The sequence below is a fragment of the Nannobrachium achirus genome (genome assembly GCF_963921795.1).
Source record: "Nannobrachium achirus genome assembly, chromosome: 18".
Lineage (NCBI taxonomy): Eukaryota > Metazoa > Chordata > Actinopteri > Myctophiformes > Myctophidae > Nannobrachium > Nannobrachium achirus.
Window position 1 is genome coordinate 53,443,336 of NC_137825.1, and position 17,804 is coordinate 53,461,139.

Below are 17,804 nucleotides of genomic sequence, written 5' to 3' on the forward strand. Positions count from 1 at the left end.
TGCTGCTGGGCTGATGTTACCTTGGAGTGGGTAGGGCCTAACTCTGAGGTGATGGCTGTCTCAGAGGACTTTATATCTGACCCCAGTATCTCTGTCAGAGCAGCTAAAACTGTGTGTGGAACAGAACACCAACTTCCACTAACTAATGCCCGAGGTCGCCTCCTATGAGCACAACAGCAAAGGCAACGGCAGCATTGGACTGAGCTGGGACTGCAAGGGAAGACTGCATGTCTCCCTGCTGCCGACCATTCTGTATCTCACTCTATCTCAGTGCATTGTTGTCTTTACTCTGAAAGCGAGGTCGCAGGTTTTACCATATAAACCTAACCTCTCCATCTGGTTTCCAGGCAATCATGCTCCTTACTGTATACATCATGGCCACGAACAAATAGCTGAAACCATGTCCCACATCTTAAATGGGTGCCATGTATACAGGGGACTCCACATAAGTAGGCATGACAAAATAGTGGATTTGATATCAAAAGATAGCTCTTCCATCTTCATGTCCTCCATCATGCGGTATGAGCGAGCATTCTACGGTGAAGCCGAGCATGTTTAGCCTGTGTAACGATGATTCTGTGTTTTCTAACATTTCAGCTAACACCCCATTATGTCATTGTTGTTATTGAAACCTATAGGGAGGTGTTTATTCTCGAGGTCGGCTGTACCTTTGATTACAGCTTAGAGCAGGGGTCAGCAACCCGTGGCTCTAGAGCCGCATGCGGCTCTTTAGCGCCACCCAAGTGGCTCCCTGGAGCTTATTCAAAAATGTATGAAAATGGAAAAAGATGGGGGAAAAAAATGTATGTTTTGTTTTACCGATTCTTTTATCGTCACTGTCGGGCAGAAACATTGTATCTCCAAGTTTCAAATTTGTATGTTTTTTTTTTCTTGCAAAGTAAAGCCCTGCTTCATCATACAAGACTGACGCACAAAAGTAGTGAAAACAGCCGATCTACAAGCACACAACGCCTCGCACCGCGAGGCGTTGTGTGCTTGTAGATCGGCTGTTTTCGCTAGTTTAGTAATTTTTTTAAATGATAAATACAAAATGAAGTTTTGGACATACAAGGTTTCCACCCGACAACGACGATATTTTTTTGCGGCTCCAGACAGATTTGCTTTGGGGTTTTTTGGTCCGATATGGCTCTTTTAACATTTTGGGTTGCCGACCCCTGGCTTAGAGGAAGCCTTCTTAACCAAAGTGTTAAATATCATCAGCGACGCGCGACGCGTTGTGAGCTTGGAGGTCTGCTTTCTTAGATATTTTCACCAAAAGGCCCTTTTTTGTAATTTCAGCCCCTGCCTCTCTAACATTCTCTGCACGTCCCTGTTTGCTAGGAGCCTCGCCACCTGCAATACGTGGCTGATTTGGAAGACCTGAACGTGTACACGGCCAACAGCCCAAAGCTCCAGGGCGCTCCCACCGAGTTCACCTTCTGTGTCAAGGTAAGCACAATATTTATCTGTAGAACCGAGTCAAACACCTCAACTCCTAAAGTGCTTATCAGGGTGGTTGGGGGGGTCCCCAGTTCAAAGATGATTTATTTTGGGGGCTCACTGCCTGAAAAGTTGCAAGTTAAGTTACATACCGTAGTACAGTGGTTCTCAAAGTTGATTCCAGGGACTCCATAGGTTCCTTTAGGGGGGGGTCTAAATGGACCCATACAAGTCTGTAACTCTGACAGTGTACAAATGGAACCTAACGGGTCCATTTGGTTCCATTTGTACACTGTCAGAGTTAAAGGAAGACCTTGAAATTTTAAAGTTTGAGAAACACTGACATAGTAACTCTCTCTCTGTGTGTGTGTGTGTGTGTGTGTGTGTGTGTGTGTGTGTGTGTGTGTGTGTGTGTGTGTGTGTGTGTGTGTGTGTGTGTGTGTGTGTGTGTGTAGCCTTCCAGAGAGCCTGTCCGTGCTCAGGACCTGAAGCTCCTGTGTGCTGAGAATGAACAGACACGCACCTGTTGGACGTCAGCGTTCAGACTCTTCAAGGTGAGGGGAACGAGGAACCGTTCAGCCAATCAATTAAGCAATATGACACCAAAGGGTGTGCAATATCGTAATTGTTTTAAAGCCACGTTTAGCTACTATGTCCCTGAACTCCATGTGAAAATTGCTCGTATAGCCGCTAGCATGGTGCTGGGACAGGCGCAAGAACGTTTTTCCTCCTGGAGCTGAGCCGAGGCCACGCCCAACGCAGAAGTGCTTCTTGCTGTTTTGGCAAAGTATAGTTATTGACAACACCATGACGGAGTCGCGCCGTCTCGGGCGACCTTGAGCCACGTGAGACACCGCCGAGCGAGCGGTAGTGAGCGAGTCGCCGTGTCGAGCGTTGCGAAGGTCGCATGAGCCGACTCAGCGTCATTACCGACAATATTGACCAGGGGACTGCTGTTGCGACCGACTGTGGCTCAAAGGGACTTCTCCCAATCACAGCGCGCCCTTGCACAAGCTCCTCCCCCAACTCTCCTCAGCTCCGGGGGGAATAGCACACTCGTGGGACAGGCAGCCCGGCAGCTTTTTTTGGGACCAGCGCAGCTGATTTCTAAATATGTTGTTCCAGGGACCACCCAGAAGCAAATATTTGAGTAATAAATGTTCCGCGCTGTGCCGCGCTGTGAGCTTGTAGATCTGCTATTTTTCAATAGTTAAAGCATTAAATAATTCTAGGCCTAAATGGGTGGCAAGATGGCCACCGTGTGAATACGGTCTATTGGCACCATAGAACTTTTACTGTGTAAAACTGTACCATACATCCCGGACATTTTAACCCATTTAGGCCTAGAATTAGAAGGATTCAAAAGACACTTATAGAATCGGGTCAAAATTCTAATGTTCACGACTTTTCAAAAATAGCAGATCTACGAGCTCGCAGCGCGGCACTCGGTGCCGCGCTGTGAGCTTGTATATCTGCTATTTTTCAATAGTTAAAGCATAAAATAATGAAACACAAAATGTGTACCCGTTCTAAATGGGTTAATTCAGAAGAGGAATTGGATGAGTTAATGAGTCTTCGTTTAATGCTGAATTGTTCCGCACGCTATTATTGTTTTGGATTGAATGTTATCCATTCAACCCCCCAGTAATGTAATGTCTGATTTGTAAAAAAGAAAAGGTTTTGGTTGTAGTGAAAACTACTGGCCAAGTGAAGGCAAAATCAAACCATTGCTCACAGCATCTCTAGGGCTGTCACGATTATGACATTTTACATGACGATTAATTGTCATTGAAGTGATTGCGATTAACAATTTTTTTGTTTTTTTTGTTTACAAATACATTTCTGTTTGGCTTTTAGGCTTTGAAGTTGCACTTGGCAGATATGACACATAACCTAAATATACAAAGAAATTACTGACATATTTGACAATAATAATTTAATAAGAACATTGATGGTAGAAATAGCCGATCTACAAGCTCACAACGCGCCGCAGCGCGACGCGCTGTGAGCTTGAAGATCGGCCATTTCCACTATTTTTGAAAAGGTTTGAAAATATATGGACATTTTTCAACATGGAAACGATTAAGGATGATTATGACAAAATAATTTGCGATTAGACCATTATGTAATAATTGTGACAGGCCTAACCATCTCCCACTCTGTGTGTGTGTGTGTGTGTGTGTGTGTGTGTGTGTGCGCGTGTGTGTGTGTGTGTGTGTGTGTGTGTGTGTGTGTGTGTGTGTGTGTGTGTGTGTGTGTGTGTGTGTGTGTGTGTGTGTGTGTGTGTGTGTGTGTGTGTGTGTGTGTGTGTGTGTGTGTGTGTGTTTTATATGAGATACTTAAAGTGTGGTTCCTGTGGAAATAAGCCTCGGCTTTCTAGGATCTCCTTTTAGTTGACCTTGTACCAGTGATTTGTACTGTCATGAAACTGTACTTCTAATAAATTCCTCAATCAATCAATCAATGTGTGTGTGTGTGTGTGTGTGTGTGTGTGTGTGTGTGTGTGTGTGTGTGTGGTCAGTATGGGAAGCAGCTCCACTGTAACTACCAGCTTTCCAAGTCGGCACCCCAGCGCCGGGAGGGAGCCCAGCACTCAGCCGCGAAGGTGAGTAATAATTAGAATGAATTAGTTATGCTCTCTAATTTCGTGTGTGTACGTGTGTGTGTGTGTGTGTGTGTGTGTGTGTGTGTGTGTGTGTGTGTGTACGTGTGTGTGTGTGTGTGTGTGTGTGTGTGTGTGTGTGTGTGTGTGTGTGTGTGTGTGTGTGTGTGTGTGTGTGTGTGTGTGTGTGTGTGTGTGTGTGTGTGTGTGTGTGTTAGGCCGCAGTGTTTCTCAACCACTGTGCCTGAGGACATTTGCTGTGCCCCTGAGAAGGGTCAAGTGTTCCCCTTGAAACTGCCTGAAAGCCAGTATTGTATTTATCATTTTAAAAATGATTTAAACTAGTGAAAACAGCCGATCTACAAGCACACAACGCCTCGCGGTGCGAGGCGTTGTGTGCTTGTAGATCTGCTGTTTTCACTACTGTTGTGCGACAGCCTTGTATGATGAAGCAGGGCTTTACTTTGTGAAGAAACGTACACATTTGAAACTTGGAGATACAAGGTTTCTTCCCGACAGTGACGATATTTACACCCCCGTATTATGTTGGTGTGCCCATGGATTCTTGGGACATGAAAAGTGTGCCCATGCAGAAAAAAGGTTGAGAAACAGTGTTAGGGCATTAACCAAAAAGGTTAACTCAGTTGACTTAATTACACAAGTCGTCTCCCACCAGGGAAAGTCGAAAGTTGAAAACATAATTATTATATTGCTATAATTATTTTTGCTCCATGTTTGCATGTGTACAGCATTCAAACAGTAGGATTGCTTATTGCTAAGGACAGAATGATCTCCTTTTCCAACTGTGTTTTTTCAATGGAATGCTCAGTGAGTTTTCACTCAGACATTAATTAACAACCTCCCTGCAGCTGCTGCTGCTGCCCTTTGATTATTTAGGAATTAAGAGTATTATTCTATGAAGTCCAGAGTTAAAGGACAACTTTGTTTTTTTACAACACGGGTTCATATTTTAGATTGTAATAAGAGAAAATAAAAAGTGAGTGTTAAAATGTTTTCATTTGCTTCGTTCTATTGTTTTATTGCGTTTACTGTGCTAAAATGTGGGGCATGCGTACGCATGGGGGCATGCGTACAAGTGGCTAAATATGTCTTTTTAGACACAATAAGCCAGCAGTTTCTTTATTGCTATTTACAGTAACACTTCTAGCCCCCATAGGTCACATCCAACCATGAAAGGTTGCGCTGTATCTTGGGAATGGGCTTATTCTGCCCCCAACCACTGAAATAAGAATCTCTAAAACAATAGAAAGAAGTAAATTAAATAATTTTAACACTCATCTTTTATATGCCTTAACACGTTGCAAGCCGCGGCAGAACCCTCTGAACAGAGGTAGCGCCGAAGAAATAAGCCATTTATTTACAAACATGTTTTAAAAAAACAAAGCCCACATGATAACAACACGTAATGGAGTGCTCGATACAGCGTACATATTCATCCTGCAGAGGTCGGCGATCTTACTTTGGCGAGGCGGAGGGGAGATCAATTCCATTCGTTTACGTGCGGCGAAGCAGGGAAAGGAGCGATAGAGAAGCGGCGCCCGAACGTGATTGAAACCGCGATCCACGAACAGAGACAAAGAGTAGCCATCTTGTGTGATGTCCTTGTCGAGTTTCAACACTGGGGAGAGTATCAGGCCACTCCTGGCCAGCCATCCATCCAGAATGTGAGTCAACGGCGTGGCCTGCTGGATATTACGAGTATCACACCCAGCACCAGAAAATGACTGTGAGAGCATATTAACCGTTTCAGATAGCTCCAAAAAGACACAGAGAAGAATTTCCGATGTTTTTTTTTTTTATTATTATCATTTATATCAAAAGTCCGGGAATAGACGTGTGGCTGATGGGACCCAGTAGGAAGTCCGAGGGAGTACGACCAGGCTTAGAAGGTGTTAATTACAATCTAAAATATGAACCCTTGTTGTAAAAAAACTAAAGTTGTCCTTTAAGTAATTTTCGGGTTTTCGGCCAAATTAAAAAGTCGACTTCAACTCAACTTTTTACTTGCAAAAATCACAAGTCGTTAATAATGCTCGTGTGTGTGTGTGTGTGTGTGTGTGTGTGTGTGTGTGTGTGTGTGTGTGTGTGTGTGTGTGTGTGTGTGTGTGTGTGTGTGTGTGTGTCCAGTCGCGGTCGGAGGCCAACTTGGTGGCCATGGACTTCTCAGGGAAGGCTGGAGGTCGGGTCATCCTCAACGCCAGCGAGGCCCAGAGCGCAGAGCGCGAGGAGGGACAGGCCTGGAGGGTACGGAGGGGGAAGGAAGGGGTCCGGAATGGTCCCGATTCTAGCCATACGGCAGTGGTTCTCAACATATCTAATCATAGACAGATATAAATCTCTTGATGATCATTATAATTTTTGATATTATTATGAAAATGTTTAAAGGGGGCCTGTCACCTAAAGGGTTACTGTCACTTTAAGAATCATCTTAAAAAAACACGTTAATATTGTGGGGATGCGCAATTATAAGCCAATCAAATTAATTGTCTGTATAGCCTGACTGTATGACTACTTACTGTACTGGTCAGCTGTTGTTGGGGGGCGAGGGGCAGATTACACTGTGACATGAGCTTCAGACTGTTTCAGTCCGTTTTCAGAGAAGCTCATGTCACAGTGTAATCTGCCCCTCAACCCCTTTAGGTGACAGTACCCCTTTAACCTTGTGAAACACTGTGCTCTCACAGAGGAGAGAGGCGTTGCGATGCAGTCTGCCCAACCTGAACCCAGCAGCGCGGCCCAGCTGTAAGTCCACTGCACAGACACACAATTTGCACATGATGAGTAGGGTTGTCACAATTACTACACAATCGTCTAATCGCAATTACAGGTACAAATAATTGCGATTAGGCGATTATTTTTCATAATCGTCATAATCGTTTCCATGTTGAAAAATGTTCATATATATGAGTGGAAATAGCAGATTTACAAGCTCACAACGCGTCGCATTGCGACGCGTTGTGAGCTTGTAGATCGGCTATTTCCACTATCAATGTTCTTTTTTTAAGTATTGTTAATTTTAAGTTGTCAAATATGTCAGTCATTTCTCAATATTTCAGTCATTTCTTTGTATATTTATATGTACCGTGTGCAACTTCAAAGCAGAGATGTAATTGTCAACGACAAAAACACAATTATTTGAGTGACAATTAATCGTCATATAAAATGTCATAATTGTGACAGCCCTAATGATGAGATGAAATAACAGGGCGAGCGTGTGTGAACGCACAGCATTAGTAAAACCAACACGTATTTCCAAGGACGCATCAGCTTTGCCATTAGGCATAATCCATGTAATAGCCATTTTTACAATCCATGCTTATCAGCATACAGTGGGCGAGCGGCATTCGGATGATAAGGTGATACACCATGCATTTAAAAAGTATTTATGTCATATTGTTTATGTCCCAAAAACGTTTTTCAAAAGGTTTGAGGCTAAATTACCACTCCTGAATAGAGAGCCTCTCTCATTTTTGAATGGCTCTCAGAGCATTTCAGCTGCAGTACCACCTTTGGCCTGAACTGCGCCACCCCCCCAAAATCCTTTTGAAAAAAATTTTTTTTTTGAAAAAAGATTTTTTTTGAAGAAAAATGTTGTTTTGATTTTTTTTTTTTTGTGATGACGTCACAATCGGCATATGACGTCACAATCGGCAGCAAATCTGAACAGCCTGTTTTGAGAACCCGTGGGATACTTTTAACCTTCGCCTTCTCAAAACCAGAGAAAGACACATCGGTCAGAAATGGGACTTTGTGAGGATAGAAGGTGCTAGTGGGACCCCAAAAAAAGGTTTTAAAATAGGAAAAGTGAAATTTCATGGTGTATCACCTTTAACTCTGTATGCTCGCTCCCTATATACGATGGCTTCACATTTTCCAAGCGTAATTGCCCGATGAAGATCTGAGCGCCAAAACAATGTTGTCGCCGTCATTGTTGTTTTTGGATGTTAAGATGTTTTAATTGCAAAGGCAGTGTGAGAAAACTCCCTGTTTGTTTTTAGTTTAATTGTACTCTGGCGTTTCCAGAAGCTTTTGGAGGAAAAAAACAACATGGGTGGCAGTTAAGTTGTGATAACGGGTGTAAGAAAGTCTTCCTGTCCAATTACCAGTGGTGGAAAAAGTACTCACATGTTTAACTTAAGTAAAAGTATCAATACTGCAATGCAATACTGTTACAATTAAAAGTCCGGAATTCAAAACATAATTGAGTAAAAGTATGAAAGTATTGGCATCAAAATGTACTTAAAGTAGCAAAAGTAAAAGTACACAAATGTTTGAAAATAGCCAAGGTATAAAATGGGGCTAAAGCGGTTTTATAATATAATTTAGATACGCAAAGCAACTAGAAACTAAAGTTTTCAAATGAATGTAATGGAGTAAAAAGTACAACATTGGAAAATTGGAAGTTCGAAATAAACCGAACAAAGTACAAATACCTGAAAGTGCCACTTAAGTACAGTACTTGAATACATGTACTTGGTTACTTTACACCACTGCTAATTACGGTCTCGTCTTTGCCACAGAAGAGATGAACTTCCTGACCCTGCTGAAGAGTTACTGAAAAGAACCTTTGTTGCGGTTTAGTGCTCACGCCTCTCACTGTGTGTGTGCGTGTGTGTGCGTGCGTGCGTGCGTGCGTGCGTGTGTGTGTGCGCGTGTGTGTGTGTGTGTGTGTGTGTGTGTGTGTAGCCATTCACAGAAGCCAGCCGTGGTTTCATGGCGGTGTGTCCAGAAAGGAGGCCCAGAAACTGATAGTGGAACAGGGTCTGGTGGACGGGTGAGTGGACACAAGCAGTGGCTCAAAACCAATGGCACTGCCACACTTGCCTGACTGGCGTCAGACTCTTCACTCACTACGTTTTGGGAAAGAGTCTGATCCTTCGGGGAGACATTCTACTTCTGGGGGGGCGGGCTAAGCATATTGACGTCACACACACACACACACACACACACACACACACACACACACACGCTTAGAGCCCCCGGCGGCGACGTGGCGTGACATTGCAAAAATACGTTATTTCTCATAACATTATATGATTGCATGTTTATGTTAGTGCAAAATGGTATTAAAACGTAATGAAACGGCACTATTGTATAGTTTATTAAAAGAATTCGAGTCGAGCGGGCGTCCGGCTGACTCCGCCATGACAGTTTTCACGGACCAATCAGAGTCCACTAGCGACTCACGTGGGCAGAAGAGCACCAATCAGAGTCCACTAGGGACTCTCACGTGGGCAGAAGAGCTCTGAAGGGAGGGGGCTGGGGGGTGCTGGGACCGGACCAGCCTACCACGTGCCCCAAGTCTACAGCCCTGATTGGCCCATTCAATTCGCCCGCTCTTCGGGCGAGAAGAAATAACATATTTAATCTCCGGGGTCAGTCCACACTACACACCACCCACCAACAGGGGGTGGTAATGTGCGGACTGATTTATCAGGCTACTGCCACACTGCAGTGGTGGAAAAAGTACTTGCATTCTTATCTTGAGTAAAAGTATCCCTACTGCAGTGTAGAAATACTCTGTTACAAATAAATGTCTGTAATTCTAAATGTACTCGAGAAAATGTATAAAAGGTATTAAGATGTACTTAAAGTACCAAGAGTAAAATCTCTGTTCTAGTTTCAGTTTTCTGTAGAAACTAGGGGTGTTACGATACATGTAATAGCGATACGATACGCATCACGATACATGGTTGACGATACGATACATGGACGATATTGGTTCATTCATAGTGATACATTGATTCGATTCAATGATTTAAAATCGATATAGTAACTATTTAGCAAATAAATTAAACTTGTGTGAAACATGTCAAAAATCTATTATTATGGATATATACATTATAAAATACATTATATTTCAACACATATAGACAAACCCGCACCTTGACATGAACACAGAGATTACACACATTTATTGATAGACCAAGAGTAGCTATATGGAATGGAAAAGTAATTAGACCCCTCTTTTTCATGTTCCCTCTACACCAAAGCTTTTTGCCAAAAATAGCCGATCTACAATCTCACAACGCCTCGCAGCGCGAGGCGTTTTGAGCTTGTAGACCTGCTATTTTTGGCTAAAGTTCTCAGAATAAGGACCCCCTGTTGAAGACCACTGGTGTAAAGTAACCAAGTACACTTACTCAAGTACTGTACATTTTGAGGTGTTTTTACTTTACTGGAGTATTTCCAATTTTCAGTATGTTTACTTCGACTACTTCTACACTACATCTCAGAGGCAAATATTGTACTTTTATTCCACTACAATTAGCTAAAACCTTTAGTTACAAGTTACTTTGTAGATTTTGACCTCAAACCATACATTACCCTAATACCCACTTCAGCCATATACAGTGTATATACATTTTCGCCATTCGAAAATAGCCGATGTACAAACTCACAATGAGTCGCATCGCGATGCATTGTAAGCTTGTAGCTCTGCTGTTTTCAAAAGATCTGTATGCATTTGAAAACATGTGAAGTGGGACATTCTGCATAATGAGTACTATTACTTTTGTATATTTTGATACCAATACATTTGCACTTTTACTCAAGTAAATTTTGAATTTCCGGTCTCTTACTTGTAACAGAGTTTTTCTAGATTGCAGTATTGAAATACAGTGAATATAGTCTTTACTCCGTACATGGGATGTATTTTTTAGTGCATTGAGTGTTGTGCTAGCACTATTTTACGATGAATTGGTATGAAGGGCTTCCAGCGTAAACAAGGCTGTAAGAGGTCTTATTGGGATGTTCCTTTTTGGACTGGATGTTTTAACCTGCCTGTGCTGCACTAATGTGTTGTATGTACTTGTCTATGTTATTCATGTTTTTGTCCAAATAAATAATTCAATCAATCAATCAAAAAAGAATGCACTGGATGACATGTAGTCTCTCTCTGTACGTCTCTCTGCATTCAGGATGTTCCTCATCCGTGAGAGTCAGCAGCATGCCCAGTGCTTTGTACTGTCACTGTGCTACAAGCTGAAGACCAAACACTACCTGGTGATCCCTGTAAGTCCCCACTGATATATATATCACAATGATAATTGAGTTGCTTGTACAGTTGTTAAAGTCTGGGTGCCATGATCCCCCTCCCCCCTAAAACATGATGATCAGGTATTATGATTATACTAGCAGAAAGATTTTGTCCAAAAAAAGTGTACAGAAAGTGTTAAAATTATGTTTTTACGTGGCCACACCCACCAGTTCATTAAGTATGCCTGGTTGTCAGGTGGGCGTTAACCCAGCTGAAGTTAGCCACACCCACAGTGTTGGGTGTATGGTAAAAGGGGAGGGGATGAGTTTATGATGTCATTAAATCTGTGTTTTTCGATCAGGCCTTTTGACTCAGAGGCTTTCAGCTTTTCCGGAAGTAACCAAAAGTACACAGGGATGACTTATATGCACAATATAACCCCACTTGGAGGTCAACAGAAAAAGTACAAAACTATGGCAAAACCTCTTAACTCATCTAGTGCCATTCCCGAGATGTCTCGTGAAATGTACTCGAGTATCTGTAGTGCCATTCACGAGATATCTCGGGGAAAGTAATATATTACTGTAACGGCGAGTACATTACCGAGAAGAATGGCCGCAGGTCCGGAGACGAAATCCGTCGCTGATTTCGCATCATCACGGCTCCACGAGCACAAAATAGTCCCATCCATAACATTGAGGTGGACGGGGGATCTCATCTTTAATGTCCATTATCTCAAAACTACACTTTAGAAGCTAGGATGGAGGCAGATGCTCGCTTATGTTACACAGTTATAAAAGCTCCCGGTCGGCCATTACACAACTCCACGTGGACACGGATCGGTTCCGGCGCACGACCCGATGACGTCAGACCGGAAGTGATTGCGCTGTGGACTTCTGGCCTTCAAAATAAGATAACGGCGGTGATGCCAGCCTGAAGGTGGCATCGTGGACTTTATAATCCGTTAATTTCATGGGCACAAAATGAGTTAAACAACATGCGTGAAGAGAAAATAAGTTACGTTTAATGTGATCCAAAAGTTGAGTCTAGAATGTGAGAGCAACTCTCTCCCTCTCTCTTAAAACCACTCGAACCCTAGTGTCCCTATTCTGGACATGTCAACGTAGTTGAATAATCAGTCAAAACAGGCAGACGTTTGGCCAAAAAGAAGAAGATATTTGTTGTTAACAGTTTTGATTTTGACTGTAAATTTTGACTCGGTCTTTTGAATAGATTTTAGTTTAGTTTTAGTAATATGTTAGTCATTTGAAATGTTTTAGTTGTATTCTATTCTTAGTCTAGTTTTAGTCGACTAAATCAACACTGGGTGTTGTCGGAAAATAGGAGGGGACCAAGTAATAAGTATAGACGGGGGACTCGTGTGAGAGAGTCTTCTCTCCTTCTCTCTTAAACTGTAAAGCTTTGGGGGAGAATAGCCCCCACATGTTGACTGAACCAGCATAATGATAACATAATGATGTGTATTCTGTTTTTCTTCTTTTTCTTTTTTAATGGACCTTGCATAATTCGCAGTGCTGTATGACTCATGACCAGTCTTTATGGGCATTTTGATGGTGTTAGCTTTGCCTGCAAACTGCTTATACTGTTAGGCTTTACATTTCCAACCGATGTTTTCTAGTCCTGCATACTACAGTTGTGTAATATATAAATATTAACACCATAATTCTCTCCCCATTAATATCACTAGTGAGGTGATTGAGGCTCTTAATTGTGTTTCAGATCAGAGCATTCTGTTATAGTACATATCGTCACTGTCGGGCAGAAACCTCGTATCTCCAAGTTTCAAATTTGTACTTTTTTTCACCAAGTAAAGCCCTGCTTCACCATACAAGGCTGTCGCACAAAAGTAGTGAAAATAGCCGATCTACAAGCACACAGCGCCTCGCAACGCGAGGCGTTGTGTGCTTGTAGATCTGCTATTTTCACTAGATTAATTCATTTTTAGGAAGTCAAGTAGTCGTAGTGTTGATTTTGACAGCAGATCTACAAGATCTTCGTTGTATTTTCAGAGCGCAACACCTGAGCACAACCAAACATAAAAGGACTTGTCTTTTAGTTCCACTGGATCTCTTGTCCACTAGTCCCTCCCTAACGTTTTAGTTTAGTTACTTGTTTGTGAAATTGTCAACACATTTAGTCTTTGTTTTAGTCATCATGGCTTAGTTTTGGTTTAGTTCTTATTTATCTTTCGTTGGTAAAAAAAGGTAGTCGACAAATATTTTTTGTCATAGTTTTAGCCGACGACGTCAACACTGCTGCAGAGAAACACTGCCATTTGCTGTTGATATCTTAACTCATTTACCGCCCCTCCCGATAGTCCCGATAAAATCCCTATGTTCCTCTCCGCCGGGCCCGATAATCCCGAGAGATTAATATGCTTTAATCACTATAAAACATTAAAAAGTATTTGTTTTATCGGTAATCGGTGCCTAATCGCCCGACCAAAAAACTTCCTGAGGAACTATCCAACAATACACAGGGATGGCACATTATAACCCCACCCTTAGGTCTATTAGAGTAATGTTAACTTCAACAGCACACGTACAAAACAGAAAAAAAGTACAAAACTATGGCACCCCCTCTTTAAACGGTAAAGCATCTTGTCCTGTCCTTTGCCAGTGCGAGGAGGGCGGCCGGAAGTACTACACCATGGACGACGGCCTGACTCTCTTCATCGACCTGCTGCAGCTGGTGGAGTTCCACCAGATCAACAAGGGCATCCTCCCCGTCTGCCTCAAGCACCCCTGCATCTGCGTAGCGCTCTGACCAATCCACCCGTAGCACTAGGCCCACACGGTCACTCCGTTTGACCCTTTGCTTTTTAACCCCACTGTCACTCCATGTGACGCCCAGCCCCCGGAGCTGTCTGGCAGCCATGAAACCTGCTCTCTATAGCTGAGGAGGGGTAATAACCTCTGACTCGCAGACCAGGAAATCGCAGACCAGCGCTACGCTCCGGGCCGAATCGGTTTGTAGTGACCCCTGCTTCAATCGAAGGTAACCGGGGGAGGGTCATCAATATGGCCGTACATGGACCAAACGTGTCCGCGACAAAGACTCGTCCTTGTCCGTGGCGAGTGTTCGGTTTTCAGTTTTACACGCCGTTATTACGTTCTTATTTTGATCATAAGCCTCAATTACTGCATGTCAGGTCTCCAGGTTTTCTTCAGAATATGTATGACATCGATTTACTGAGACACTATGGCACATTATGAGTCCAACTAGTACTAGTGGTTCTCAAACGTTTTATTTGCAAGGGCCCCTATAACTCTGAACGTGTACAAATGCTACCAAATAGGGTCCATTTGTTAGAATGTGTACACTCTCAGAGTTACAGACCTGCACTGGTCATTCAAGGCTCTTAAAACTAACACACCAAATTGTTCATTGCATTACTGTGTCAAAACTTTAGATGGCAGCAACACCAAAGAGAGGCCTAGGGTTTAGTTCTTCTTTTAAAGGCCTGAACACATTATGACGCGATATTTTATGCTTTAACTATTGAAAAATAGCAGATATACAAGCTCACAGCGCGGCACCGAGTGCCGCGCTGTGAGCTTGTATATCTGCTATTTTTGAAAAATCGTGAAAATTAGAATTTTGACCCGATTCTATAAGTGTCTTTTGAATCCTTCTAAGATTTTTGGAAAAAACCTATGTTTCTATGTCAGCAATCTGACCAGCCATCGTCAAAGAAAAGGTCCTTTTCACTTCACTGGAGCTCAGTTAGTCTGTTCTTGAGAGACTACTACGTCAGTGGTTCTCAAACTCTTCCATGTGAAGGACCCCCAAAATGATATGTATTTGACCACGGACCCCCATCTCAAAATATTTAGTTCCAGGGACCACCCAGAAGCAAAATTTGAGTTACAAACGTTCGCTTTGAAAATACATATATTCCAAGATTTTCACACATTTTCACAACTTTTTTTCAAAAATAGCAGATCTACAAGCTTGCAGCGCGGCACTCGGTGCCGCGCTGTGAGCTTGTATATCTGCTATTTTTGTATATTTAAAGCATAAAATATTGCGTCATAATGTGTTCAGGCCTAAATGGGTTAAGGACGTGTGCCAGATGGATCCGATGGGCGAGGTTGGATAGGCGGGCCTAAGCCTAGTCATACAAGAAGATGTCTTCTTTGATGAAATCCTCACTGGAACAAAGGTTTTATAACGTCAGTGTAGGGCAGACACCTTGTATCTCAGTGTTTCAAATATGTATGTTTTATTTAATTTTATTAAAGCCCTACTTCATCATACAAAAGTGCACAAAGCTAGTGAACATAGACGATCTACAAGCACACAACGCCTCGCAGTGCGAGGCGTTGTGTGCTTGTAGATCGTCTATTTTCACTAGTTTAAATCATTTTAAAAATGATGAATACAAAAGGAACGTTTTTGGACATATAAGGTTTCCACCCGACAACGTTAATCCATGTTTTTGCCCATGTCCACTATGTCTTCCCCTGATCCCATTCCACATGCATCACAAGAGAGCGTCTAATCACACAGCCGGATTCTTCCGTCCACCGCCTAAACGCAAAGTCAGTTCAAAAGGTAGAAGCCGTGTGATAACTGTGGTTTGAAAACTTCCAAACTGAATAGAGCATCGCAGCGGAAGTCGTTTGCTGGTGCCACTTAAAATCTCCCATTCATTTTCCCCATAGACTTACAAAAATATTTACAACAATTATGTTAAGCCTAGAACCAAGCCATTCAGGATGGCAGTGAATCATGAACATGAAACCTTTGTTTCAATGAAAAGAACATTTTGAAAATCGCTAAACAAAGGGTAGTTATTAAATCAAATAATGTAATATTAAAATATGTTTTCACATAGGATCAAGAGTTGTAAGGTCATGATTCACTGCAATCCTGGATGGCTTGGTTCTAGGCTTAACATAATTGTTATAAATATCTTTGTAAAAGTCTATGGGGAAAATGAATGGGAGATTCTAAGTGGCACCAGTAAACCACTTCCGCTGCGATGCTCTATATGCAGGTCAGTTCTGTCAAGCCCTGGGTTATAGTTTCAGGAACCTCCTCCATCAGCGGTTTTCAACCTTTTTCATATCAATAAAAATTAACAAGCTCCATTCCTAATGGCACCCCCTCTTTAACCCATTTAGGCCTAGTATTATTGAATGCTTTAACCAGTGAAAAATAGCAGATATACAAGCTCACAGCGCGGCACCGAGTGCCGCGCTGCGAGCTTGTAGATCTGCTATTTTTGAAAAAGTCGTGAAAATGTGTGCAAATCTTTGAACATATGTATTTTTAAAGCGAACGTTTGTAACTCAAATTCTGCTTCTGGGGGGTCCCTGGAACTAAATATTTTGAGATGCAGGTCCGTGGCCAAATAAATATCATTTTGGGCGTCCTTCACATGAAAAGGTTTGAGAACCACTGCCATCGAAACATAGATTTTTCAGAAGGATTTGAAATATTCAAAGATTTTCATGATTTTTCAAAAATAGCAGATCTACAAGCTCGCAGCGCGGCACTCGGTGCCGCGCTGTGAGCTTGTATATCTGCTATTTTTCAATAGTTAAAGCACAGGGGCCCCACAGTGAATCCTTGTACCTGGGGCCCAGAATTTGGTGCGACACCCCTGCTGATATTGCATTACTGTCCATGGGGTCTATTAGGCAGAAATGCCCCTGTTGTCCAGTTTCCCCAGCAGAACCCAGCAGCTCTCATAGGTCAGAGTGGATACTATAAGCCTATCGCTTTTAAACTGTTGTGTTCAAAAGTGTTTTTATTTTTCATAATGTGTTACTAGTTGTCATTACAAACACATCCATGCCATCGTCGTCCCACAAAAGCCGTCACACTCTGCTAAACAGATGCTATGCTTTTCTATGTTTTACCAAGTCCCGGAAAAGATGCCCTGTGATTGGCCGGTACAGTCACTTTGATTGGCAGTTGTGCCGAATGCTCACCCCAAAACATGATTTATGAGATTGTGGTGTCTTGTGTGGGACAACCACTCTGACATGGATGTGTCTGCAATGACAACTTGTAACACATTCATGAAAATAAAATCACTTTTGACCACAACAAATATTGTAAAAGCGATAGGCTTATGCTGCGTTCAGATGGGCTCAGGCAAGCGGTAGACGGCAAACCGAAGTCATTTTAGTGGACGGGAGTAGAACGGCAAACGGCACAGTAGTCCGGAAGTCGAAACCGGTGACGGTAAACGGCAGACGTGCCGTTCAAAGTTAAATTAATTTAACTTTTTTACCGTGGTACAGGACGGAATCCCTATTAATTAATGTTGCCCTACCGTTCCGTCGGGCATATTTTGTTCTACCTTGCCGTACCGTCCAGCAGGTGGTGCCGTTTGCCGTCTACCGCTTGCCTGAGCCCATCTGAACGCAGCATTACAGTATGGTCTCTATGCTATAAGAGCTGCTGGGGAAACTGGACAACGGGGCCATTTCTGCCTAATAGACCCCATGGACAGTCATTTTGGATCAATATCAGTAGGAAAATGAGCCTAGATGTTATTAAGGGCGGAGTTCGGGAGTTGTCCTTTAAGTAACGCAACTCTTGAGAGGGTTAAATGAAACAAAATGGACCCATTTTTGTTCTCAAGAGTTAACGATCTACAAGGGTCCATTTGGTTACCAACTCTGCATCATTCAGCTGGGGACCACCTGGAAACCCCTCAAGGACCACCGGTTGAAAAGCCACCGCCCCCACATGGTCGGCAGGACCCGACACAATGACATGGAC

At 42.7% G+C, this 17,804-nt stretch overlaps 1 protein-coding gene across 1 annotated transcript in view; it reads left to right on the forward strand.

Moving 5' to 3' along the window:
• The window catches only part of grb7 (growth factor receptor bound protein 7), a 38,390-nt gene extending 24,554 nt beyond the window's left edge, over positions 1-13,836 (forward strand). The window contains 8 exon segments of the mRNA XM_080747546.1: positions 1,342-1,449; positions 1,896-1,994; positions 3,962-4,045; positions 6,191-6,307; positions 6,748-6,805; positions 8,750-8,837; positions 10,984-11,077; positions 13,683-13,836. Of these exon segments, the coding sequence (XP_080603672.1) occupies positions 1,342-1,449; positions 1,896-1,994; positions 3,962-4,045; positions 6,191-6,307; positions 6,748-6,805; positions 8,750-8,837; positions 10,984-11,077; positions 13,683-13,829 (795 nt within the window). The 3' untranslated portion in view covers positions 13,830-13,836.
• The last annotated feature ends 3,968 nt before the right edge of the window (positions 13,837-17,804 follow it).